Source organism: Ailuropoda melanoleuca, chromosome 11, assembly GCF_002007445.2.
Source record: "Ailuropoda melanoleuca isolate Jingjing chromosome 11, ASM200744v2, whole genome shotgun sequence".
Taxonomy (NCBI): domain Eukaryota; kingdom Metazoa; phylum Chordata; class Mammalia; order Carnivora; family Ursidae; genus Ailuropoda; species Ailuropoda melanoleuca.
The window spans coordinates 90,610,152-90,636,440 of NC_048228.1; the positions used below are offsets into that span (position 1 = coordinate 90,610,152).

The 26,289-nt window shown below is 52.4% G+C and overlaps 1 protein-coding gene across 1 annotated transcript; it reads right to left on the reverse strand.

Annotated features, from left to right (window-relative positions):
* Positions 1-248: 248 nt before the first annotated feature.
* On the reverse strand, positions 249-26,004 carry SLC34A2 (solute carrier family 34 member 2). Its single transcript, XM_002924543.3, has 13 exons — positions 25,680-26,004; positions 15,271-15,385; positions 15,034-15,168; positions 13,982-14,110; positions 12,406-12,549; positions 11,028-11,139; positions 8,528-8,723; positions 7,641-7,736; positions 7,107-7,227; positions 5,981-6,148; positions 4,461-4,577; positions 4,243-4,367; positions 249-2,756 (listed from the first exon to the last, which is right to left on the reverse strand). The coding sequence occupies exons 2-13, from the start codon at positions 15,380-15,382 to the stop codon at positions 2,130-2,132; spliced, it is 2,082 nt and encodes a 693-aa protein (XP_002924589.1). The 5' UTR covers positions 15,383-15,385; positions 25,680-26,004; the 3' UTR covers positions 249-2,129.
* Between the last annotated feature and the right edge of the window lie 285 nt (positions 26,005-26,289).

A 26,289-nucleotide genomic window follows, 5' to 3' on the forward strand; every position in this document is an offset into this window, starting at 1 on the left:
AGCACTACCCAGCAACATTTGAAAAGCCCTAAGTCAAGAGAGAGACCACGGAAGGAAGGACAGCTTCATGTTTAGTGTCTATGGCACTTTCTCTCTGCTTCCTGAACGAGGGGCCCTGCAAATGATGCAGCTGACCCTGGTGATAGAGAAGTAGGTCGTGATGCTAACTGAGAAGAGACCCCACGTTTTTAGGAAACAGACCCAGGGAGCCCCGATTTCTCTGTAATGGAAAGCAACACTCCTTTGGGGTTTGATTGTCTTTTATTTCTCCCTTCCCACAACCAGTAAAAAAAAAATACAATCAACACGGGTACAAGGATCCAATGGAAAAAATTGGTGTGCAAAGAGGGCCACAGCCCTGCCCAGGCTTCACTGACATATTTACAGGGTGTGTGGCCCGGGTGTGGCTATAGAGGCACATCGAAAAGGCGGTATTACAAAATATACAAAGGGGCTTTCTTTATATTTCATAGTAGAACCCGGCCTCATTTCCAAATGAGAGCACCACAAAACACAAATCACACTACTCCTTACCATATAACTTATGAAAAATGCTGTACAGACGTGTGACTATAAATAGTGTATAAATGGCTGTTAGGGAGTTGGTATCTACAGGGGTTAAGAGTCAAAGGAGGGCTCAGTTTGGCATCCCAACCTGCTAAGGTGACACACAAGCCAGGATGGGGGAGAACAGGGTCTTGAGTGTGGCTGCACTGAACCCCTCCCCCAGACTCCGCTGAGGCTCCCACCCTCTCCCGGGGCAGACTAGGATGGTTCAGGGTGCGAAGCAGTGCAGGGGTGCAGGGAGGAGGTGTCAAGACAGCAGGCGGCTCTAGAAGGCACAGAGAGAGCATCAGAGGGCAAGGAGCAGCACAGCCCTTGGACTGGCAGCCACACACGGACCCCTACTGCTACTTGATGATCACCATTCTGGGGGCAGTCTGGCCATGTCCGGTTTCTGCCCTTTGAGAAAAGGTTGAATCTCCAAAGGCATGGAGAGGGCCGGAAATCGGAGCTTACTTATCTACGGGAATGTGGGAGAATGTTTGGAAAGTTTCTGGCTTGGATGGATGAATGGAAGCTGTCCACCAAAAAACACAACCCAGACATCTACCTTGCACAGAGAGTGGGGTAGCAGACAAGCTACAATTGTCCCCTGGCTTTCCCGGGGCTCAAGGTGGCAGTGGGGGGGGGGAGGCTCAGAGTGGCTGCATATCTTATTCCAAAAGACTCCAGGAGGATGATTTTCTCTGACCAAGAGGGCAGCACTAGGCTCTAGCCACAGTGGTCAATCCGGCTTCTAGATCAGCCAAGTCAAGAAGAGCCCAGGCCCTTTCAGCAGATTAACCCTCTCCACCCCCAGCACTCCCCATTCCCTAGCTCTCATCTTCCAACTGTCCAGCTCAGGACCAGGACCGCTCGCGTCTCAGAAAGATGGAGCCAACCGGTGAGCCGAAGGGCACCCTGAACCTGTCTTGGTAGCTCAGACGCGGCTCCCGCCCTGAAAACTTGGGCAAGGACACAGCTGGAAGCTTAGATGAGCCACACCTGCCCAGGTGAGGACAGCCAACAAGGGACTTGGGGAGCTCTGGCAAGGGGGGAAAGGCCCACCCCTGTGGTCCTCACCAAGTCTCCCAACAATTACACTATTTCCCCCGAATGGGTCTGGTCTGGGGCAAGGACTCCTCAGGGCAGCTGCTCTTGGTTGGAGAAATCTTTGGTAAAAGAGAGGTCTGAGTGTTCTCACCATCACATACACACTTCACACGTGCATCTTTGAGAACCTTTCATTAATCCCTCCCTTGGGGCTTTCTTTGGGAGAGGACAGCTGGAGTCTGAAAACAGGTCCTGTGGAGCAACCCAGCTGGGGCAGGGATGGGCAGTGTGATCATCTCTAGCCATTGTCTTTCCCGCTCTTCCAGGACTGCCCAGCACCCTCCCGCCCGGGAGCCCGGGAGCCCGCACTGCGATAAGCTACTGGGAGGGCTGATACACCGGGCCAAGGGCAATGAAAGTGGGGGGCTGATGTGAACACCCTTTCTCAGGATGGAACGGCTCCCTGCCAGGCAGAGAAAGGCCCGGGGAGCCCCGGTGGGCTGGGCCCCCCCCACCCCGCCTCTGGGAGGCCCCTACAAGGCTGTGCTGCTAGAGGTGCTCTTTGTGCCCGGGGCCTCCCCCTGAGACTGAGGGGGCCCGTCCTGGGCCTCTTGGCTCATGGCCACATTATCAAAGGCCTCGGGGGCCTTGATGGGCAGCTCAGGCTCCTGCTCCAGGTCCTGGCAGCAGCGGCTGCAGCGGCAGCACGAGGGACAGCCGCAGAGCAGGCAGCAGGTGCGGCAGCACAGACGGCAGCACAGGCAGCAGCGGTTCTGGCAGCAGCCGGACAGCAGCGAGATCAGGTCGTCCCAGGGCTTCAGCGAGTGCATCCACAGCGGCAGGAAGTTCCAGGTCTGCAGCTTCCCCGGCAGGATGCGTGAGCAGCGCGACTGCAGGATGTTGAGGACCACCACCACAAGGATCAGGAAGATGATGGGCACTCCCACGCCCACCAGCACCGGCCAGCCGGCCAGCGAGAGGCCGAACACGGCCAGCGGGATCAGGAAGAAGAAGAACAACAGGTAGAAGATGGCGAACCAGCGGTACTCGGCCGAGATGGTGCCCAGTCCCTTAGCCAGGCGGATGGGCAGGCGGGTGAAGGGGATCGGGTACCAGAGAATGATGCCCGAGATGTTGAAGAAGAAGTGGCACAGGGCGATCTGAAACGCAAGAGCAGGGACAGGTGAGTGGGTCTGGTGCCTGGGGGAGTCGGGAGACTGAAGGGTGGTCTAGCAGGCGTCCTGAGCAGGGCAGGGGTCTTCCTGGTCTTCACAGCGCAGCTCAGAATGGGGCGGCCTTACCTGAGGACCTTGTGTGTGTGTGTGTGTGTGTGTGTGTGTGTGTGTGTGTAGGGAGGGGGAGGGCGAGGGAGGCCACCAGATCAATCACAGCTAGGTCTGCCTGATGTCCTTCAGGCAAAAATCTAACAAGGAACTTCATGAATATGCCTGCTGCCCCCCAGGGTCTGACCCTGCTGCTTCCTTCCTTCTGGCTGAACAGCTCAGAGCTGGTGGGGCCGAAGGCGAGGCCTGCCTGCGCGGGCTCTCTTGGCTCCACGGCCCCATTCTAGGCAGGGGAGAGGGTTACAGTCCATACAAAATAACGGCACCCACCGCACAACTTTGCGCTCACTCTGTGCGAGGCAACTGTTCGCGGCACGTGATGTGGATTACTTCAATCCTCCCAACACCCCTCCGAGCTGCTGGCCCTCACGATCCCACGTGACCTTGGAGGTGACTGAGCCAACTGAGGAAGAGGCGAGGCTCTCTGCCCAAAGTCACACAGGTAGGAGATAGAGGTGGGATTCAAACCCAAGCAGCCTGGCTCCAGAGGCCATGCACTTTGCCCCCTCCCCGTGTGCCCACTAGGTGCCAGGCATCATGCGAGGGGCTCGGGACCAGCCTGTCCAATCCGTTAGCCACTAGCCACGTGGGGCAGCCGAGCACGTGACATGTGGCTAGCCCACACTGAGACGTGCTGCAAATGTAGGACACACCCTTCATTTCCAAGACGTGGTCCAAAACGGTCAAACATCTCACCGGATTTTAAATCAATTAATGGCGAAATGAGTTAATGAGTTTAATCAGATACACTATTAAAACTCATCTCCCTGTCTTAGTTTTTTTAAATTTGGCTACTAAAATGGATGGCTCAAATGTATATTCTACACTCAGATTTCTGTCCAGAGTCTCATCCTGAGAATAGTCCTAATGAGATATGGCTCCCAGGTTTCCAATAAGGGAAATGATGCTCCAGGTTACGTCACTTGTCTAAGGTCACTTGCGTGGAAAGGCAGGACAAGAATGCAAATGCCACAGGTCTTCTTGCCTGAGTAACCGAGTTGATCCAGGGAGGTCCCTGATTCTTCTAAATTCTAAGCATAGAGCACAAGTGACCTCCCATGTCCAGGCAGAGTTCCCCAAGAGGGGAGCCAGGAGATGAGAAGTGCCATTTATGCTTCTTAAAACCTCTCCCCCCACCCTCCCCCCACCCCAACAAGTAGTGGCCATCACTGCCAGTGATGGGCGTGGTCTCACAGTTTTGAACATAGAGAAAAGCCTGGCTCCTTTCAAAACCATCTGCTTGCAAGACCACGAATGAGGCGGTAGCCCAGCAGAGCCCCCAGCCCACCCAGCCTTTCCTAACCTGCAGCGAGCTCCTCAGGGCATTGCCAGGGCTGGCCAGCGCAGCCAGGATGGCGGTGGTGGTGGTGCCGATGTTGGAGCCCAGCGTGAGTGGATATGCCCTCTCGATGGTGATCACACCAATACCTGGCAGGAAAATACAGAATCGATAGTATCAGCCCCAGGGGATGATGGGAGATGGTAATGGCAACAACACAGGGAAGCCAGGGAGAAACTCACCGATCAGTGGGGTCATAGCAGATGTGAACACGGAGCTGCTCTGCACGATGAAGGTCATGCCTGCACCCACGAGGATGGCCAGGTAGCCAGTCACCCATGCAAAGGGAAAGGGAAAATCTAGGAGACAGAAGGAAACGAGATCTGTCATAGGCCTTCTATCCTCCAAAGGGCGGGAGCCCAGCAGGGACCTCCAGAGTTCCTGGGGGGGCATGGGCTGGGCTAGACAGGCTGTACAGTAGCCTCCCCACCCCACGCCATGGTCAGAAATTACCAATTGGATTTTTATAATCCTTTCACCTTGCATATGCAGATGTGGAGCCAAGAACACACTGAACTGATGTTCAGAAGCAGAAAGGCTAAACACACGGGTCATGGGCTGAATGTTTCCCCAAAATTCCTAGTGCTGTAACCCTAACCCCCAGTGTGATCGTATTAGGAAGCGGAGCCTTTGGAGGCTAATTAGTTCATGAGGGTGGAGTCCTCATGAACGGATTAGTGCCCTTATGGAACAGAGATCGTGCTTCCTTTCTAGTGCTTCCTTTCTACTCGTTTCACAGGAGGACACAGTGAAGAGGCGGGGGCCGTCTGTCAACAAGGAAGTGGGACCTCACCGGAAGTTGACCGTGCTGGCACCCCAAGGCCAGACTTCCCAGCCCCCAGGACTGTGAGAAGTAGGGTTCTGTTGTTCAAGCTACCCAGCCTGCAATAATCTGTTAGAGTCTCAGAACTAAGAGGCCACCCAAATAAGCACCTTCCTCCCACAAAGCACTTGGAGCACTGGGACCTCTGATCTCCTGCCTGGCCTCGTCTCCCAATGCCATAGATCCAACCTTTGTGAAGGAGCAGGGAGGCAGGGTGGCAGCTTAAAGTCCTATACACGGAGCTCTTGGTACCACCCACACGGGATCAGGTCCTGCATACCCAGCAGGTGCCGAGTCACCCAGCTCAACCACATGGCAACCTTGGGACGAGCCTGGGAGGCAGATATCCTTGGCCCCATTTCACTGAGGTTTCATGGGGAGGCGAGGTCCTTGGGCTTGGCACGCTCCCATTGGCCAGGGTGCCCTACTCATCAGGAGCTTTTCCTGGCCAGTGGGGTTGCATTGGCTGCCTCCAGATGCCGAGATATTATCCAGAACCACGTTTTCTTCCCAAGAGTTGAAGGGAAGTGGGGAGCAGTGTGGGCATCCGTTACCCTTTTCCTAAGGAGTCCTGACAGACCCTGAAAGTCCTAAACCTGCCGGAAGGAAGGCCTATGTCACAGATCTCTGGATTTGAACTGGCTCTTCCTTAGGACCTTTCAAATGTGACAGAAGCTTGTGCCTACTTCCCAGGAAACTACCCAAGACACCAAGGAAGATTAAGGGCAAATGGCATCTTAACTTCTTCAGCTTATCAGATCCAAGAGAGAAACTCCATGCAGAGGCCATTACTAGGTAAAAATCCCCTGGGAGAGGCCACAGTGATGCCATGCCCTAGGAAGCCCAGAATTCACAGGGGGGGGGTGTCAGAGTGCCTACCAGTGTTGATAGTCTTCTTGATGACAACAGCTACCTGTCCCCGGAGCACGGAGCCAAGGAGCTTCACAATCATGATCAGGCAGCCGCAGAGGACCAGCAGGGAGACTAACAGCAGGATGACGCCAACAGCGACATCCGGGAGGTTCGAATTCACAAAGATGTGCTGGCCTGAAAAAGCCACGGAAAGCCCTTGTTAGGAGCACCATGGGGCTTGACCTATGGCTTGGTTGTCTGCTTGACCTACGGCAAGCCAGAATAAAGACACTTCCCAGCCTTCCTTTGCAGCTAAGTGTGACCCTGAGGCTCTGTTCTGGCCAGTGGGACCTCATGAGGCTAGAATGTGAAGTGAAATCCTTGCAGTGACAGAGCTAGTCGGGGGCTTTCTTCTGCCTCTAAACCCCAGGCTGTGTTTTACTCACGAAACCGAGGATACTTACAACGAAGCATTTGAGGAGCAGAGTGGGGTAGGATGGGCAAGTCAGAGTAAGGTCAACCACACGTGAAATACTTACTGCTCAGAATGAATCTGGATGGTGTGGAGGGGAGGGAGAGCAGCAGAAATACACACAGGGGTGTATAAGGCAAGATTAGAAGAGTTAAAGATGTCGGGGCCGAGATTCCTGGGGCAACAGTCTAGCTTCTTCAAGAACTGGAGCATGATGTAGGCTCACTGCCTTGATCAGTGCGAGGGCTCCAGGGCCTTGAATGGGGCCTGCTGGAGAGCTGGGACTCATGACTTTAGGGGGAACGCAGCTGTTCTGCTGTGTGGGCCCCACATCTCCTGTAAATCTGGCTGGCATCTTCCTTGAGCCCAAGGGAAACCAAACCAAATGGAGGGAGCACTCTGGAATCTACTGATGAGTTCTGGTGCATTATGGAACCACCAGAGGAACTGGGCTTCAAGTCCTAGTTCCGCCCCACACTGAGGGACCTCGGACCTGTCCCTGAGCCTTAGTTTCACTGCTGTGAAAGTGCATAGTTCGTGACTTGGTATAGTGCTGCTGCTCAGTGAACCCTTAGCGCACTGCTTTCCTTCACTTACGGGGCTTCGCACAGATAAAGAACACCGTCAGCACCCCCCGGACAGCCCATCCCCAAGGCTGATGCTCTACTGAGTTCCACTCACATTTGGCAATGTTCTCCTTGAAGGTCATGTTCTTAGTAGTCCAGACGCTCAAACCATCCGACCAACAAAGGGAAGACGAGGTGCAGTTCTCAGGCGAAGGGACAGTGACATTCATTTGAGTCTGGATGACAAACATTGGGAAATGGTATATATAGTCCCCAATACTCACTTTTTGTGGGGACTGGCACACAATGCGGCAAGTAGGAGGGAGGCACACATCAATGTGTGTGTGTGTACATGTGAGGCGCTGTTTCCACAGGTCCCTCCACATATGGGAACACAGGTGGCCAAAGGTAAGCCGGGAGACAAGAAAATAACAAGCCAGGAATAATGTATCCACAGTGCAGGGTGGGGCAATATGGCCTGGGTCAGTCCTACTGCGTTGTCTGTCCACCCAGCATTCAAAGACTTGTTTCCTTAAGGATTCTCACGGGCCAATTTTGACTTCCTCTATTTGCCCACACTGAATTAAATGTTTAGCTTAAAGCACAGATGCAAGAGTTTGCCCACCCAGCAACCTTCTTAGAAACTTACCACGCTGGTAAAAGTCTTGCACCAAATCTTGATCAGACTCTTGTTTTTGGCTGCTTCATCATTCATCGCGATTTGGTTGAGAACTTTCTTATCCAGCTGCGGAAGACAACAGAGCGTCAGCACGTCCTCAGCACTGAGAAGGGACAGACTAGTAGGAGGTTCTAATCAAGGGCCTTCAACAGCATAAGCCCGACAGACAGCCCCAGCAAGGCTGAGTCAGGACTCACTCCATCTGCACCCCCGGGATGGAGCACCGCACCTGGACATTGGCAGGTGCTTGACAAAGAAATGAATGACCGTATAAACAACGGGCTGGTAGCCAGGAAGCATGAGTAGATGGCCCTCGGATGATGACAGCAAAACCCAGAAGGCAAGGGTGATAAAGGGCAAAGTCTAAACTGACCCATTTTCCAAGGCAACCACCACGAAACCTTTTAAAATTTCAATGATATTTCAATGACCCTAGGGAGCAGAGGAGTGAGATGAGATGGAAGGGAAGGACAGGAATCTTCCTCTTTGGCTAGCAGCAGGATAGTACTTTATCCTGTGAGTCCACAGGTGCTGAGGTCAGTAGGGGGAGTAAAATGGCTCCAAGCATCCAATGGAGTCTGAGTCTTGAGAAGCACTTGTCACCCCTCCCCGCCCCCATTCCCACCCCAATAAAGATGACACGTGTTGAAGTCAAGGAAACCAAAAAGGCCAGTTCCTCTGTCAGGTGTCCCTGAAGTCTTGCCTCCCGTGGCCTGCCTTCAGAGGCAACCAAAGAGCAGTGTTTATAGACCCTCATCCTCCTTTGCTGTCTCTGCCCAGTTGGGACGGGTAGGGGGATGGGGGGAGGGGGGAGGGGGAAGTTAGTTGCTTCAGAGGACCGAAGAAAGCTGGGTTACCTGGATTATGAGCTTCGTGAAGGGGTCTGTGATGACTTTCAGAAGTGCTGGGGCATCTTCTCCATTCTTGAAGTGAAAGGTCTCCACCACCACATCGGTCAGGATCTCCAGGTAATGGGTGGCCGCCTCCAGGGGCAAGAGCACCAACACGGAGAGCCAGTTGAAGAAGTCATGGACAGTAGCTCCTGCAAAAGCCCTGTAAGGGTCCCGCCCCAAGCCAACCGTGGGATTAGTCAACAAGCAAGTGGGCACCAGTCTAGGCAGGTCATGGGTGGCACTGTCTGCGCAGGGGGGGCGGGTCACCTATCTATGCCCACATTTACATTCTCACAGCAATCCCCACGTGGGTGGTGTCAATATCCCCATTTGGCAGATGAGGAAAGTGAGGGCCAGCAAGCACAGGGGACTAGAAGACCACTGCCTGGGTGCTGAGTCCAGGACCGTTCATCTCCCACTCCCAGCAGAGCCTTTCCCACCAAGCCAGACAGCACTCAGTTCTCTCCATTGGGGCAAAGGGGGCAGACAGGTTATGGCTGTGACATGAGCTCAGTGGCCACCGTTTGGAAGTGCTGCACTGAGACAACTTTTGAATCACACCCACTGAAGACAATCTTCCTTTGGAAAGGTAGGGGCTGGTAGTACGACAGTAACCAAAGCCCTCAACTGAATTCTTAACTTCGTTAAGCTCCTGACACTCTGATGAAACATTCGAATGGCCTGCACAGAAAAACAAGGCCAATATACACCAAAATTTCTATCTGAGAAGGTTTGCACATTCCCCTAAATTCCATCCTATCTCCAGACTAAGAAATGAGCTTTTTCTTTTCCTCGCTAAAAGTTTGCCTTTAAAACACATCTGCATATTGGGGCGCCTGGATGGCTTAGTTGGTGAAGCGTCTGCCTTCGGCTCAGGTCATGATCCCAGGGTCCTGGGATCAGATCGAGCACCACGGATCTGAGCAAGGAGCCTGCTTCTCCTTCTCCCTCTGCCCCTCCGCCACCCAACCCCCCCACACACTCATGCTCTCTCTCTCTCAAATAAATAAAATCTTTTCTAAAAAACCAAAACACCCAAAACCAAAAAGGGACACGAACACACACAAGCTAATGAACATATGCGGGAAATGCTTAACTTCACTAGTAAAACGTATTTAAAATTTACCTGTAAGTACAAATCTTTACCTACCCTATCAGCTAATATTTTTAAAAGTAACTTATTCTTCCTAGAGAAGGTGATTTAAGACTTCTTCATAAAGTGATATAAAGGGATATAAATATTTGTTAGTAGTTTGGCAAAATGCTTTAAAAGCCTTATTATAGGTGTCAGATAGTCATTTTTCTAGAAACCTACACAGGTATTCCAAACCACCAGGAAAGAATGATGCACATCTCTAAAGATGTTACTGAAAGCAATCTATTTAAATAATGCAAACGAGGGGTGGGCTAGTTCAATTATATTCCTAGGTGCAGGTACTTTCATAGATCGTGTTTATATTTGGCAAGTTTATACTTCATATGTAGCAGTGAAAAGAGCCCAGAATCTGGAAGAAAACCTAGACTGAGTCCCAGCCATGCCCCTTACAGAAGTTATTTAACCTCTTTGTGTTTCTGTATTAATGAAATGGGGCAAAGCTGTTCAGCTTCTTGGAAAGTTCCAATCAGCAGCCCCCCTGGATAATGTGTATCATTACTGTGACCCTCGGGACATTTCATCAGGGACCAGAGAAGAGTAGCCATGTCTGCACAGACATGAGCAGCTCTGAGGACCTCTGTCGCCTGCCAGTTCACCAACGGAAGAGGAATGACGATTGCCACCCACCCAGCCAGCCTGCTTAATGCTGTCTGCCCCACCCATGTGATGACTGCGTCTCGTGGACCAGCCTCTTCTCTGTTTTATGAACTTCTGGAACAAGCCCATCAGTTAGAAGGCAGGCTGAGAATGTGCTTCATCTTCCCATTGACCTTTTGGAAGGAAAGGGTTCCCTTTGCCTGTTTCAACCCACCCCCTTTTTCAGATCTTCTGCAACCACAAAAACTACCTTTTGCCTTTTATTGGCATGCAAGTGAAGAACAAAGGGAAGGTGGCAGGGGTTGAGCTCAGCCAAAGAGGAAGCTTTAGGAGCTTATAATTATTTCTGACTAAGCGGGATAGTAAATCCTACCCTAACTGGCCTTGTTTTAACCACACACACCAACACGGCAGGGAAGCTTCTAGCTAGGGCTTGTATTTGGGGAGCTCTGATTGCATGCCAAGTACCTTGCTAAGCATTTATCTGTAGGACTGGGTTTAGTCCTATGGACAACAGGGGTGACAGCCAATTATCCTGGCTATGCACACCAGGGGGCTGAGCTTCAACTGGTAAGTATATGACGCCAACCCCCAGCCGTACTTCACTACGCTATGTCTAAGAGCTCGAGGAATGGCCAGCATGTTCTCATCGGCGAGTTAAAGGTTGTTATGACAACCTGGCCCAGCAAAGGCTGATTCTGAGCCTCTTACCTTCTGAACTCATTCCGGTCTCCCACCTGCATGAGCGCCACGATGGTGTTGGTGATGGAGGTCCCAATGTTGGCCCCCATGATAATGGGGATGGCAGCACGCACAGTCAGCACTGGGGGGCGGAAGAGAGAAAGTCAGTGAGTTAGCAAGCTTAGGAAGGCAGCCTGGCCATGTACCCGATGTGGCCCAAGGCAGGCTGACCTCACTCAAGCTGGTAATTGCCATAGCAGCCTTTCCTAGCCATTTTGGGGCTGGCACCAGGCTATGAATCTGACGCAAGCTCGGACAGCTCATCACAGAAATATGCACGGGTACCAAAAAACATTTCCAACACGTAATTTCAGGGACTCCGCAGACTCCCTGAAGAAGCCCTTCTGTGGACCCCAGTTTAAAAGTGCCTTTCTAAATTTCTCTGTCCCTATTACAGATGCAAGGTCAGCTTATGAGAGAACAGGGAACAATGTTTACGGGCCTGTGTATTTATTCCTGCAAATTTCTTTTTCTAACACAATCAGCACACTGCCACAATGTTCAAACATATGAAAGTAAAGTTGTATTTTAAGATTGTATTTATTTTAGACATAGAGTGTGTGAGTGGGGGGAGAAGCAGAGGGACAGGGACGAGCAAACCCTGCACTGAGCACAGAGCCCAACATGGGGCTCCACCCCACCACCTCAGCCAAAATCAAGAGTCAGACACTTAACTGACAGAGCCATCTAGTGCCCCCAAAGCAATTTTGAATACCTTTCTCTAATTTAGCCCAGAAACGTTCTATTTAATTTTGCTAAAATCACTGGTTTGGGCCAAAAATTAACCTGTTCAAATTGTGCCCAACTCCCCGCCCGAGTTTCCTGTCCCAACTTAGCCAGAGCAAACTATCAGCAGGTTCAAGTTTGGAATGCCAGCTTCCCAAGCTCAGTTGTCCCCAAGCCAATTTATGTTGGGGATTATAAGTCTTTATTCTTAGCACTGACCAATGACGGTAATGTTCTCATTGACATAGCCCAATATGGCAGCCACTGGCCATGTGTTACTATCGATCCCCTAAAATATAGTTAGGCAACCTGGCAACTAATTTTTTATATTTTAAATTAAAATAAATTAAATTTAAACAAAATCAAATAGCCATATGTGGCTAGTGGCTGCTGGAGTGGACAACACAGTTCCAGAGAATTCGGAGCCGAGTCTTCAAGCCTTGGCTACTATTTTCACACACAGCCCAGGAGGCTGCCTGGGATGAGGCAGGACATGTTATCATTGCACAAGACAGGAAGACACCGGTGACCAGCCTGGCCATATTCAGAGTAAATCCCAGGCTCCCTAGCTGGACAGGGAAATGCATGCAGTGTGTCTGGGCCCACAGGCTTCTGGACTCACGTGAGGAGGCCACCATGCTGACGACGATGGACGTGGAGGTACTGGAGCTCTGTACCAGGACAGTCACCAGCACTCCAATCACCATCCCCGCCATGGGGTTGGACATAATGGAGTTGTTGCTGAAGAACTGTCCAGCCACCTTTCCTGAAAAAAGCAAGTGCATAGCCACAAGGACGTTAGGTGGGCAATGGATACACCGTCTCTTGCCACGGCCAGCAGCTGGGGCAGGTGGCGAGGCCAGCCTCCAGCTAGGCTCGTACCTATGGAATCTTCCATGTGCTTCCTCCCGGAGCTGCCCTGGTGTCATGTCTCCACTCTGTGACCTAGCTCCCCACGTACCCCTCCACCCTCATTCCTCATCCCTTCACCCCACATCCTCCCATACTTCTGCCATTTCTTCCAGCAGCAAGGCCCCCTCCAGCCTTCTCTGGTCAACAACATGGCCTCCATTCTACTTGGCCCAATGGGTGTCAGTCTCCTGATGCCTTAATTCAGGTCTCTGGGATGTATTCCTATTCCGAAGATATATCCCCCAGGAATGGACATTCTCATTCTTCTCCATCCACCTTACCCAACCCCCATTCTCCAGCCCCAGCCTAGCCTCCAATGCCTAAGACCATCAATCCATTCCCCAACCCATTTATTGAAGACTGAGGCCCAGAGGGTGGAGGCCACTTGTCAGGTACTTAGAGAGTGAACCCCTTGCTGACTGCCTTGGACCAGGGGGACTGGGAGTGGCACCCAGGAGGTCGGTCTGTCCCTCATTCACCCCCCAAGTGCTCCCTCCCCCAATTCTCCCAGGTCACAAAGACGAGTTCTCAAGAAAGGCACCAAGGGGTATAGAAGTCCATGGTCTTGCGTGTCACTGGGATCTTAGTTTGGACCCCACTACGCCAGCTCTAGGCTGTGAAAGGGCTGGGCAGTATGACCTCTTTCAGCCTCACATGCTCTTTGTAAGCGAGAAGCTTTTGGGAAGGAATGTGCGGGACCCCAGGAGGCATTCAAAGTGCTGGCTAGCAATGTCGTCACCCATCAGGGGAACACAGGCGACCACGCACACGCAGATCTCACTCCTGCGCCCCGCCCGCCCTGCACAGCCACTCTAGAGCCTGGAAGATGTTTAGTAACCGCTAAGGATGAAGATCCAGCCATGGGACCCTGTCCTTCTCCAAGGAAGGCCCAGCCCCGACTTCCCACAACTGCTTTGGCCTGAGAGTGCTCCTAGTGAATGATCTCTTCAGGTGGGAGGCCCAGGACAGCAGGGATCCCTGACACAAGTCCTTCTGTCAGACAGCTTCCTGTGCAGGCTCAGTGGACAAACACAGGAGGCCGACAGCTTGGAATAGGCTCCATCCCTGGCTGCTGGCCTGAGCTACCTCGGCCGGTCCCAGCCCCTTTCCAGACCTCAGTCTTCCCTTCTGTAAAATGGGGGCATGACTTCACAAGAAGTGAGGTGACTTCCCATCCTGAAACAGGCCGAGAGGCTACAACTGGAGACGGCTTGCTGAGTTGTGACCACGTGAACCAAATACCACGAAAACCCCCAACCCCAGATCTCTGTGGCTTTCCTCCGTACCTCCAACCAGCTGGAAGGCACTGCTGAGGACATCCAAGGAGCACACGAAGAAGTAGAGAAATCCCAGCAGCAAAATGAACTTCCCGATTCCTTGGAAGACACAGAGAATCTTCCCCTGGGTGTCTCTCTCTGGGGTAGGGGAAAAGGGACGAAGGCTGTTAGTGCCTGAAACTCAGAAGTTCAGCAATGAGCTCAGAACCCCCCTCCTCCACCCCCCATGCCTCGTCCAGGAGGCCATAAGCAAGGCCTAGACATGGCATACAACCATGACTGCAGCTTTCAAAGCAATTACCACCATAGTCCATTTAGCTGAGGCCTGTGGTGAGTGTCTCTAAAGGATTAGCTTCGGGGAGGAGGGTTCAGTGGAGTCTGGGGCACCGACAGGCAAACCAGACTCCATGCTTAGCCAAACCAGTGTTGCTGGGGGAGGCAGTTAAGGGCACCTGCTAAGTGTGGGGTCAGAGATAATGGCTCTCCTAAGCACCTTCAGAACAGCACAGAATACTTTCTAGAACGTGGCTGCAAGGTAGCAATCACAGCCTCCGTTTGCAGAGGGCTTGGGCGCTCACACGTCCTGGAATGCTGTGTCCTTGGATGCTATTTTCTCTGCTCACTCTTACAGTGGTTCTCACCTCCTCCCTCCCAGCTGTCTGGTCTGCAGACAGACCTACACCCTGCACCCGGAAAAGAAACACAGCATTTGCTTGCACGCCTCCCCCATCCAGGAGCTCTCAGAGCGGGGGCCTCGTCTGTTCACCACTGCACCCAGAGCACAGCTCCCGAGGCCCTGTCGGCCCACAGGGGTTTAAAGGAGCAGCAGAGCACCTGGCCTGGTTAGTACCCCAATGCTGGCACATTCGCCCAAAGGAGAGAACAAAAGGTCCCCCAGTTCTCACACTGTGCTTGGACTCGAAGCCTCCAAGGCTGCCGGGAGGTATCCCTAACCAGGACCTTTGTGTGCAGGGCCTCGGAGCAATGGCAAGTAAGGACGACACTGTGGAGCCCGAGAACCCAACCCCTCACTGACGGGGGTCCCCCCTGCCCGCTTGTACCTGACCACTTGATCCCGGTGTCCCGAAGCTCGGGCAGGTCCCAGGGGTCTGCCACCTCGGCGGGCTCGTCTATCAGCGCCACGGTGGAATAGGACGGCAGAAGCTCGATCTTGGTCGCAGGCGCCCCAGTGTCAGCTACCCAAACAAGCAACGGAGGCCATGAGGAATTTGGGTCACACCTGAGTCTCCCGGGGTCCTCTCAGGAGGCCCGGCTGGGGCAGGACGGGCAGTACTTACTTTTGTTGGTCTCCTTGCCTTTCCCAGGGCTGGTGGACTGCGGACTAGTGGTCCCTTCCACATATTTACCAGGGTTGGGCTGGGCATTTTCCAGCTCGGGCCAAGGAGCCATGGTCTGTGGACAGAAAACAGAGCTTAAAGCAGCAGCCACTAAACGGCGTCACCTTCGGGGGCTATGACAGGAAGAGCCAGTGGCCGCAGAGATTCGGGAGACATGAAGGGGGTTGTGCTTGTATTCCTTCCAAGTGTGGGCTCTTGAGCGCCATATTTCCACCTCTGGGTCTCCCGCAACGGCTCGCCTCAGCTGTCACTACATCAAACCACTTCTTACAGTGTTTTTTCCAGTCTAGCCTCAAACCAGCTGACCTGATTTGGTTTCTCACTTCCTTCTGTCAGCTCTGTCTTGCCTCACCTTAGTCAGCAAGGGGATGCGAACCCATCCATTTGCATCAACTCACGGAACACCAAGTCCTCAAGTCCTCCGATGGGGCCCCCATCGGCTTATTTCTAGACTGCAGATCTCCGCTGAACCTCATCCAGCAGGCGTAACGTACACGGAGATGCTCACATAGGTCCTACCTGCTTTACCTGCTACCAAGTCTTCTGCGAGCAGTGTGACATGCTGGAGCTGGTTCGCATCCCAGTGGTGCCACTTATCAGTGGGTGTGTGTTTAAGAATGTCCTTTTTTATCTCTGAGCATAAAGGCATAAATGTCTCCCCATCTATAAAACGCGGATAGTTCTTCATACTTTGCAGGGTTATGAGATTAAGGGTGATACCTAGAAAGTGCCTGGCACCAAGCAGGCAATGAGGGCTATGCTATGTGGCCTGGATTAATGACCCTTTGTCAGAACCACATTCCTTCTAACCTTTGATAGAGACTTCCTCGTAACCCATTTTCTCAACAAAGCCTTTCTTGCTAAAATGGACAGGAACTGTGGCTCTTGACACACTTGGAAATCCACTCCTTGTGGTCCTTGTCCTTTGACACAGGTTAGACGAGTGCAGGACAAAGGACTGGAATAAACGATTCACAGAAGAGGAAGTACAAGGTGGCTAAAATACGACAAAATAAGAATTTGGCCTCATTAACAACCCAAGATATGCAAAATAGAACAGGGAGATGAGTTTCGACCATCAAATCAGCAGAAAATTATTTCTTAGGTATAATATGCTGTGCTGGAGAAGATGCAGTGAGATGAGCAGCACAATAAAGTGATTTTTTAAATACATCTCTGACCTAGTCATAGCACTTCTAAGAATTAAGAATCTAGGAATATTTTCTCCCAGAAAATCCAAAATACCTCCCTGTTCTGATCACTTCTTTGAAGAGATGTTCCCAGAATCTGGGTCTGACTTTTTTTTTTTTAAGGTTTTATTTATTCGACAGAGATAGAGACCCAGCCAGAGAGGGAACACAAGCAGGGGGAGTGGGAGAGGAAGAAGCAGGCTCATAGCGGAGGAACCTGATGTGGGGGCTCGATCCCACAACGCCGGGATCACGCCCTGAGCCGAAGGCAGACGCTTAACCGCTGTGCCACCCAGGCGCCCCTGGGTCTGACTTTTCTTAAGTGGACGTACTTCCTGCCTACCAAAATGTAAGCTCTACCCCAAAAAGAGGCTTTGTCTAGTTCAGCACCGCAGCCTGTGGGTCTGCAGCTCTGCCTGGCACACTGGCAATGCCCGAATAAATGGGGGTTGACTGAATGAATGGGATCCAGACCGAAAAGACATTGCCACACTGTCAAAGAGATGAAAAGTAAAAATAGGGAAATTGCTGTATTAACCATGGTACATCCACGTGGTATAACAGCATGCCATTAAAAAGATGACAAAGAATCAGAAAAGGAAAAAAAGAAAAAACCCAGGAAAATGCTTTAGCTAAATTCTTTGTCCCACTCACAGCATGTTCTCACAGGGTCTGGGAATGTTCCATGGGATTCAGAGGGGGTGATGGGATTGTGGGTAACTTATTTTCTTCTGTATGAAAGTCATAAGAAAGAATGTCTTGGAGGCACCGGCTTCCATGAAAACACAAACCAGACCTTCCATTTCAATTTAACAAGCATCCAGCACAGGACCTGGCACACAACAGGCCTCACGTGCTTTCCGAGGAGGACGCTGGCACCTGCCTGGCCAGCGAGAGCCTGTATTTACTGACCTGGGCTGTGCTCAACCTTGCAGCCACCCATTCGGGGAGTTATTATTCTCCCACTATACAGATGAAGAAACTGGGGCACAAGGAGGCTAAGTAACTTGCCCAAGGCCCCAGGGTGTAGAGCTGTGAACCCGGGTCAGTTTGAATCCTAAGCCTTTTCTGGCAGCTGCTCCTGGGCTGGCTGTTCTCTGCCTGGCATTCAGTTCGTTTCTAGGAGCAGGGCTGCCTCTCATGTGCGGCCTTCTGGAGTTGCTGTGCCTGACACAGGTTCGACTCCTCCCTCAGGCTCAATGAAAAGCCTTCTTAGAACTAGTGACAGTGGGGGGGGAGGCAAAGCCTGCTGCTCTCAAGGCCTCTGGACCCGGGGGCGGGGGGGCTTCCTGGGGTGTGCTGGGAGGCACCTACAAGGCTGGGCCCAGGCAGGGAGGTGTGGTGGAGCTGGGTGGTTGTGGGGGGAGGAGACCAAGGCTGGCCTGAGAGCGCCTTAAGCTCTCACTCTGCAGGTGAACTGGCTCAGATTTGGAACAGCAGAGATATGAAAAGACAGAGCCAGGCCCCCATGCTTCGGGGAGCATAGCTAAGGTGTCTACCTCTGTGATCTCCCAACATGGGGATCCTCAGCCAGTGTTTTGGGGAAAGAAATCTTGGAGCTCTTGATTTTAGCCAGGCACTGGGCTGGATTCTTTACATAGCACAGAGGTTCAGAATCACACTCCAGCTCTGCCCCAGATACACTGTGCCCCGAGCAAGTCACTCTACTGCCCTCTGCCTCGGTTTCCCCTGCAACAGTCCATAACCCGTTGGGTTCTGAGGCAGCTTCAATGAGTTCATTTCTGCAAAGTGCTTGGGACAGTAATCTGTCGGACCGACTGGTTCAGGTTCTTCCTCCCAGCAACCCTGTGAGGGGTTAGCGTTATTCCCATTTTACAAATGAGAAAACTTTGGTTTGGCACTCAGAGGGGTAGAACCACTTGGCCCAGGGCCACAGCACGACTGGAGAGTGACTCCAGAGTCCATGCCTGCCTCTCGCCTCCAGGCCTGGAACGCTCCTGGACGGGATGAGTCACGCAATCATGGCACCCAAAGTGCACCGTATCTGATGAAAGCCCCATTACTAGGCAAATGGGGAGATGCCTCCACACTGGGGCAGCAGAAGTCAGCATCCCACTTCCGCATACAGAGCTCAGGGAGGAAGCAAGAGCTCTTGTGGACTAGGTCTCAAAGCACCTGCCACTCCAGCTTCTGGCACAAAAGCATTCCACCTGCATCAAACCTCAGCCTCCTGTCGTCTCTGTCCACGGCCCCTGGCCCCTTCGAGCAGTTGGCACTTTCCCATCACCCCAAAGGTTCCCCTCTGTGAACTTGGCTGTTTGCTATTCCTGCTATCAGCCTCCCAGAACTGCAAGGTCATCTCCGACGGCCCCGCACCCAGCCAGCACGAGGATCTGACTTGAGCTGGGAGCATCGCGGCTTGTGGTCTCTGGCTCCCCGTGCCACCTCCCCAGGCTGGGCCCCAGCACCTCCTGCCTCGGCCAACACGGCAGCCTGTTTAACTGGTTTGGGCCCCAGTGTCTCTCAACCTTCCTAACGCCCAGTTGCGATTGCACGGACTCCCCATTTCTTTACTGCCCACTGCTCCCTAAATGATCTCCCTCCTCCGGTCACACTGGCCGGCATTTGGGACCCTGAATCCTCTCTGCAGGGTGCCACTCTCTGGTGGCTACCCTAGGTAGCACCCCCCTTCAGAAGGCCCTCCCCCCATCTTTCTGTCCAAGTCCTCCCTCCACCCCGGCCTGCGTCCTGCAGGCCTCTGACCACCCCCGTGCACAGGCACGCCGCGCCTGCGTGACTCACAGGGCTCTCGGCCACACAGTCACTGATTTCTAATAACTACTGTTTCGTGAGCACCAGCAAGGTTGCAGGTGCTGTGCTGGGCCTTGGCACCTTCTCTCCTGCGATCTTTATGCAAGAAAGGGGTCGTGCTCATCCCCACTTGCAAAGAGGAAAACCTGGGGTGCAAAGAGATTAAGCAACTTGTTCAAAGTCACCTGGCAAGGGAGCGACAGTTTTAAACACAGCTCTACCTGTCAGTGAGGTTGGGGCCCTTACTTACAATATCCTTGGCCACGACATACACGTATTTTCCCGGAGCACTGCTTTTACTCCCGTAACTAGGGGATGGGGAGGGTGAAGAGCGTGACTGGTGGATGATTGACACTGGAGACGGGCTATTTACATGGGGCACATTCTCAGCCTCGGCGCTTCTGACATTTGGGGCCAGATGATGCTCTGCTGGGCGAGCTGTCCTGTGTATCGTGAGATATGCAGCACCCCTGGTCTCTACTCACGACATACCCCTCACCCTTAGTTTTGACAACCTGAGAAAGGTCTCCAGACGTTGCCAAGTGTCCCTTGGGGGCTGAGAACTACCGGTCTAGAGGTTGAGAGACCAGACTTTAGACTCCAGCTGCCTGGTTTCAAAGTCTCGGTGATGCCATTTGCTGTGTGACTTTGGGCTAGCTCCTTTGCTTCTCTGTTTCCCTGTATGTCAAATTAGGATAACCTGACTGAAGGATTGTTACGCTTAAGTGTGTTATGTATTCCAAGTTCTCAGAATAGTGTGACATGCTGTGAACCCTGTGTGGTTTTCAGCTCTTACAGTAAAACAAGCAGGGACATTATAATCTAGCTCCCAAGACTTCTATGAATTCAAAAAGAAAAGACAGGATACAAAGAATTACTTTCAGCTTGCAAGGGGCTACTCTAACTACTCACAGGCCTCCAAGGGGTTCCTATATATTTGGCTCATTCTGCTGGAGGGTAGTTTGAAGGAAAAATTTGACAATTGCTGTGACCTTCTAGGACCTCTCCTTTTATCATCTTAATTCACTCTAGAATCGTTCTCCTGCCTCTTTTGCATATCTCTACAGCCTTCTCAACTGGGATTTAAGTTCTAGAGGGCAAGACCTGTATATGATGCTTCCTCTCCCGGTGCTCAGGGGACTACATACACATAGTAGGGCGCCTTACATTTGTGAATGGAGCAGTCCACCTGCAGGGTTTGCTGAAGAGACGCACTGGGTCCCTGACTAGGGGACAAATCAAGCCTACATTTTACGCATGGGTGGCTGTCCCTCCTCACCATAAGGAAGGGGGGTTGGGCGACATCTGCGGGATGGAACAGCGGCATCACAGAGGGGCCCCCTGGACATCACAGCAACCCTGCCTGGAAAACGCTCATCCGCACTTAGGTGTAAGAAGGGTGATTATTTTCCTTTTTAAATCCAGTTCAGGGACTGGATTTCTAAGTCATCAGAATAATTTCCTGGAGTGAACACCAAGTGTCCAGCAAATACAGAAACAGACACTCCCGCGGTCCAATGTCCAATCGTTTAGACCACCACAGGCAATGGGTCAAGCAGACACTCACTTGCACTTGCGCAGAGAGGAACCGGGATCATGGCAAGGGATCAACCCGCTGGCGTGTCTTGAATACAGACTGACTCTGCAAGGCCTGTGCTGGCCTCATGCTCCGCCAGGCCCTCGTTTTACTATTCCGCCAGTACCACCAAAACACAAAAGAACACTTCCATTGACTGTCTCCACGCCTCCTTCTTGGAACTCTTATCTTCCCTATTCCAGGTCCAACCATCCGCTTCACAAACACTTCCCTGATGAAGCAATGCTCTCCCCTCGAGCCAAAACTTCCTTTTCTGGTACGTTCACGTCCTCCATCATCGTTTGTTGGGGGTTCACAGCGCTGTACGCTGCCTGGTAAGCAGAGGGGTGCAGGCCCACACACCCAAGCCCTGGCCCCCAGAGGCACAGGCCACCAGGAGAGCCATCTGACCCAGCCCAGAGCGCTTGGCAACTGCAGGCCACTCCCCCCAGGCCCTCCCTGCCCCCACAGGGCTGCCTGCTCTTTCAGGACCCGGGAAGTGAGGGAAGGTAGGGCACCTGGCACCAGTCACTATCCCCAGCAGTGTGGCTACGCAGGCTCCACTCGCCCGGCCTTCCCAGGCAGCAAAACCCCAGCTCTTGGGCGGGTTGACCCTGCGGATGTGGAGGAAAGGGAGGACCTGGAGCCAACTCCCCGTGATCGGCCCTAAGGCAGGCTGTTCAGGGCCTCCTCCTGCAGGCCCCCGGAGCTGCCATGTCTGCGGATAGGATAGTGCCCCGCAGTGGGTGAGGCCCGGCTCCGCAGAGTCCTGCCACAGCGTGTGACCCTGAAACTCTCTGAGCCTCAGTTTCAACATCTCCAAAATGGGGATAACATCATCTCCCTTACTGAGCTGTTGCAGGACTGACTGATTAATGGGCATAGGTGAGGCCCTGAGCAGAGTGCCTGGCAAAGTAAACACAGAGAACTTTGTGGAATGAATTGCATCACGAACAATGCATAGCCCAAACGTCACCGTGCCCTAGACCATAAGCTCGTCAGCTCATCAGCTCTGTGCTCAGCACAGCAGTGAACGCTCCGTAAATATTTGTCCAATAAAGGAAACCAAAGCACAAGAGAAAGGCGCTAACTTTGTTTTGTGACAGGGGAATGTCCTATGTGATCCGTGACCTCATTAAATTTTACAATAATCAAGTTCTTTCCAGTTTACAAAGAGACTGAGGCACAGAGAAATTAAGAACGTCCCATGGCTACCTGCAGATGGAGTGAGGCCTGGAACCCAGGAAAGCTGGTTCCAAAGCTGGGGCCCCTTCCATAGACCTCTCAGCCAGATGCAGAGACAGAGGAAGCCTCCGGGCCCCATCAAGGCCGCTTGCCACCAAGGGGTCTCAGTCCAGGCTGAGTCCCAGGCTCCAGGGACTTGGGGGAGAGCTGGCAGGCCTCGTCCCCCTGCAGGGGTCCCTCCTGCCTACTCAAACGGCTAGAAAGGCCAGCCAAGAATGCTGTAATGACAGGCTGCTATTCCCACAAAGGCTTCTGGCATAGCATAGACCTGGATTCGACAGAGGCCAAGCCTTTTAAGAGTCTCAGCTAAGCAGGAAAAGGTGACACTGAATAAGCCGGACAGAGTCCCAACCTGAATTGAAGGCCACTCTCCCCGTGGGATGGCAGACACTGGTCTGTCTGGAACCTGCTTCTCCAGGAAGGGGCTCTGGGCATCAGCCAGGGGTCTTTGGAGCCTTTGAGGCCATCCAAAGGCTCTCTCCAAGGGCATCCTCTGATCTAGCTGTTCCCTCTCCCTACCTTCCCACAGGCACACTCCAGCACACTCTCGCTATCTGCCAGAAAAAGCAGAGGATAAAGGTATCCATTTTGGCTGTTTGGTTCTAATACCCACAAAGATTTTTTTTTTAGCGCCTAGGCATGAGGCTGGAGGCTCTGACCACAGACCTACTCCCTTGCTCCCCACCACTCATCCCAACAACAGAGCCGGCTTGTGCCAATAACCCTTTTGGCTCGACTTCCCGCATCCACATGTGTGTCCCATGCCAAGAGGAACTCTTGCTGGCCAAGGAGAGGCCACTTCTCAGACCTGGGTAGCAGGAAAATGTAGGGCACCTGGCAGTCACCCAACCCCTCCACTCTGCATTGTTTGAGCTTCTCCAACCAGGACAGGGGCTGGGGCTGCCTGTACTCAGAAAAGCAGCCGCCATCTGGAGGGGGAAGAGGCGGCGGCAGGGGCAGCGCCCTGCAGAGACAGAGACAGGCACACTGTCTCCTCCCCGGAGGCAGTGGCCTCCGCAGCACAAGGAGGAGGACCTCCGTAGGCCTGGGACGCAGGACAGCGTCTGGCACACAGCAGCCACCCAAACGATGAGCGTTGTTTCGGGAACCGCTGCAGGTCCCCTACACAAACTAACCCGTTCCATCCCACACGCACTTTATTTTCTGCAAATTTACTTTTCAGTACTTATACTTTTCATACTAATTCTACCGAGGAGGAAACCAAGCCACAAAGACATTAACTGCTTCAAGTTATACGGACTCTACACTTTCAGGAACAAATCAAACTCAGCTAGTCTGAGTGCAATGTTCAATAAGCTTCAGAAATCTTTTCACACATTGAAAGAATGACCCAGACTTCAAAAATTCCCAAGAAGGCAGTGGCTACTTTTTTTCAGCTTCCTTCAGCCATCACGGCAAAATAATCCCAAAGACACGGTAGTGGGGAGGGAGTACGTGGGACAGGAGATGGAAGCAGTTGGCCTGGGTTTAGCATTGATGAGTGCCTCTGGTTTACACTTCCGACTATAGGGACGAAAAGGGTAGCTTTAAAAAGACATTTACTCTCGGGGCGCCTGGGTGGCACAGTGGTTAAGCGTCTGCCCTCGGCTCAGGGCGTGATCCCGGCGTTATGGGATCGAGCCCCACATCAGGCTCCTCTTATGAGCCTGCTTCTTCCTCTCCCACTCCCCCTGCTTGTGTTCCCTCTCTCGCTGGCTGTCTTTATCTCTGTTGAATAAATAAAAATAAAATCTTAAAAAGAAAAAAGACATTTACTCTCTTTTTAAACCCGGGCTGTATTACCAAGCCACACCCTCAGGATGTACTTTCAATTCACATTTATGAACTTTTACTATAAAGCCTGAAATTCACTTTTAACTATATCAATTCTTGTGCATTGTGTTGGGGGTGTGGGTTAAAAAAGCCAATGACCAAAACCACTTTAAACATATTGCAATCTGTTTGCAGCCCTCTTTCTGCACTCTGGTGCATTTTTAAATTCAGTGGGATGTCCTGACTACTTCCTGTTGATACTGTCATCCTGCAGGCCCTATGGTGGAGTTGGGGGGGGCAGGCAGGGAGGAAGGTGGCTGAAAAATAGTATTAAAATTTATTCCAAATCACTGATCCCAAGAAGCTGTTTTCTTCATTAAACTGAATCCAGGCTATTTTTATGTCAGCTTTGTGCCTAACTGCTATAATCCAGACGTCGTCCTCCCACCACTGGGGACTTGTTTCAATGAGATGGTTGAGTGATTTGGGGTGGATTTTGAAGGGGGCAATTTGTTCAACATCCAAGCCTTGTACAAGCATGCTCTTCCTGCCACCAGTTCCCAAAGTTACAAAAATAAGATCGTTATCAGCAGTCTGGCTGGCAGGAACAGAGATTCAAACACTCAAATAATGGTTGCTCAACCTCAAATAATGGTTGCTCCTCTAAGGCAAAACTTTTTCAAGAGCCAACCCAGAACAACTTAAGAGCTCCAGCTCAGGGGCTGGGGCCGGGCGGGGGGAGGGGGCAGAAACAGTTTGGAAACAAGCAGGGTTAACACAGAAACTGCTTGTGAGTAGAAACAGGGAAGGAGAGGTGACTCTCCTTGAAATCTACAAGCTGCCTCCATGAAATCAACTTGTTTGAAAAAGCTGCCCACCTCCCTAAAGAAAAGGAGTGATTCTAACACTCTTGCCTCAGTGCCAGCTACCCATGGCAGGCATCGCCTCCAGGAATCTGAAGACTGAATTAACTCCATTCCACGTGCCACCTGTTTCTGGCCTGGAGATGCTGGGTGCCCCCCAACCCGACCACACCTATGAACATTTCCTCAAAAGCCATTCCCCCAGACCGCTCACGTGGTCCCCTCTGACTCTGAAAACACTGAAAAATTGTGGGCTCTGATCTCCCAACACAAGCTGAAAAGACTGGCCCTGTGCGGATGGCCGCCTGCCCTGATGGGACCAGCAAAGGAGACTGTATCCTTCAGTCATTAGATCAGAAACTCCACACACAAGAAGGGTAGCACATGGAAGTCACACTGGTGGGAATGGCATTACTGGACCCCCACACAAACCTAGAATTTTCAGCTCAGTAAAGACTGGGAGTTCCCATCGCCTCCTCATGAAGAGGGGGAAACTGACTTCCAGGGGCTCATAGCCATCTGCTTTAGGTCACACCACTAGTGAATGACCAACAAAGAGAAGAGCCCCACCGTCCTGATCTCTAGGTGGCACCTTCTTTCCCCCCCCATTTTCGCCTCCCCAAACCACGAATTCCAAAACATGTATAATTTTAGAACCCCCAGCTGTGGGCTGATTTAATAACCAGGCCAGCACAAAGACCGCCGTCATGGGAGTTTTAACAGCAAGAGCAGTCACATAGAACAAAAATACCATCTGAATATTTAGGGAAGGTTTATTATTTTGCCTTCTGCAACCCAAAGCCAGCCAAGTTCCTGGAGGGTCACCATTGAGAGGTATCTAAAAGAATGAAGTGCGTGAAAAGTAAATGAAGGTTCTTTCCGGAGCGAGAAGGGAGAAGGAAGCGCCCTGGCCCCGGCGGCGGTACTCACCAGCGCTCCCAGCGCAGGTAATGGACCGAAGGAGGCACCCAGGTGGAGCTCCGCAGCCCGGGTATATATAGCGAAGGTGTTGCGCAAAGAGGCCGGCGGCAGCCGCTGTCATCACGCCCCTCGTACATTCCAGGACCGCCTGCCGCCGCCGGGGCACTGCCTACCTGCCGGCTTAATGAGCCCATCAGTGACCTCGCCCCGCTTCGCAGGAAAGCCAGGCGTCAGGGCTGCGGGAGAACCTCACACGGTCCGCGCCCCGAAGGCAGCGCACGTCCCGCGCGCCCTCTCCCCGCCCCAGTGCGAGCCCAGCAAGTGGACGGCTAGCCCCGGGCTCCCCCTCACCCCACAACCCCACCCCGCCCCCTGCTTTCTGCAACGCAAGACCCTGAATCTTCTAGTTTAGCTCCTGTGAGGCTAAGGAGGTCAGAGACGTTGAGACACAGATAAAAGCCAACTGGAAACTCAGGGACAAATCCTTCCAAAACAAAGCCAGGATTGTTCGGCCTTATCAGTCTTTGGGGTGCTTTCTGCCCTCCTAGCCTGGACTCTGCAGTTAAGACACTTGGCCCGCTGGAGCCCTGGGTCTGCCACGGACCGGGCTGGATTAGCC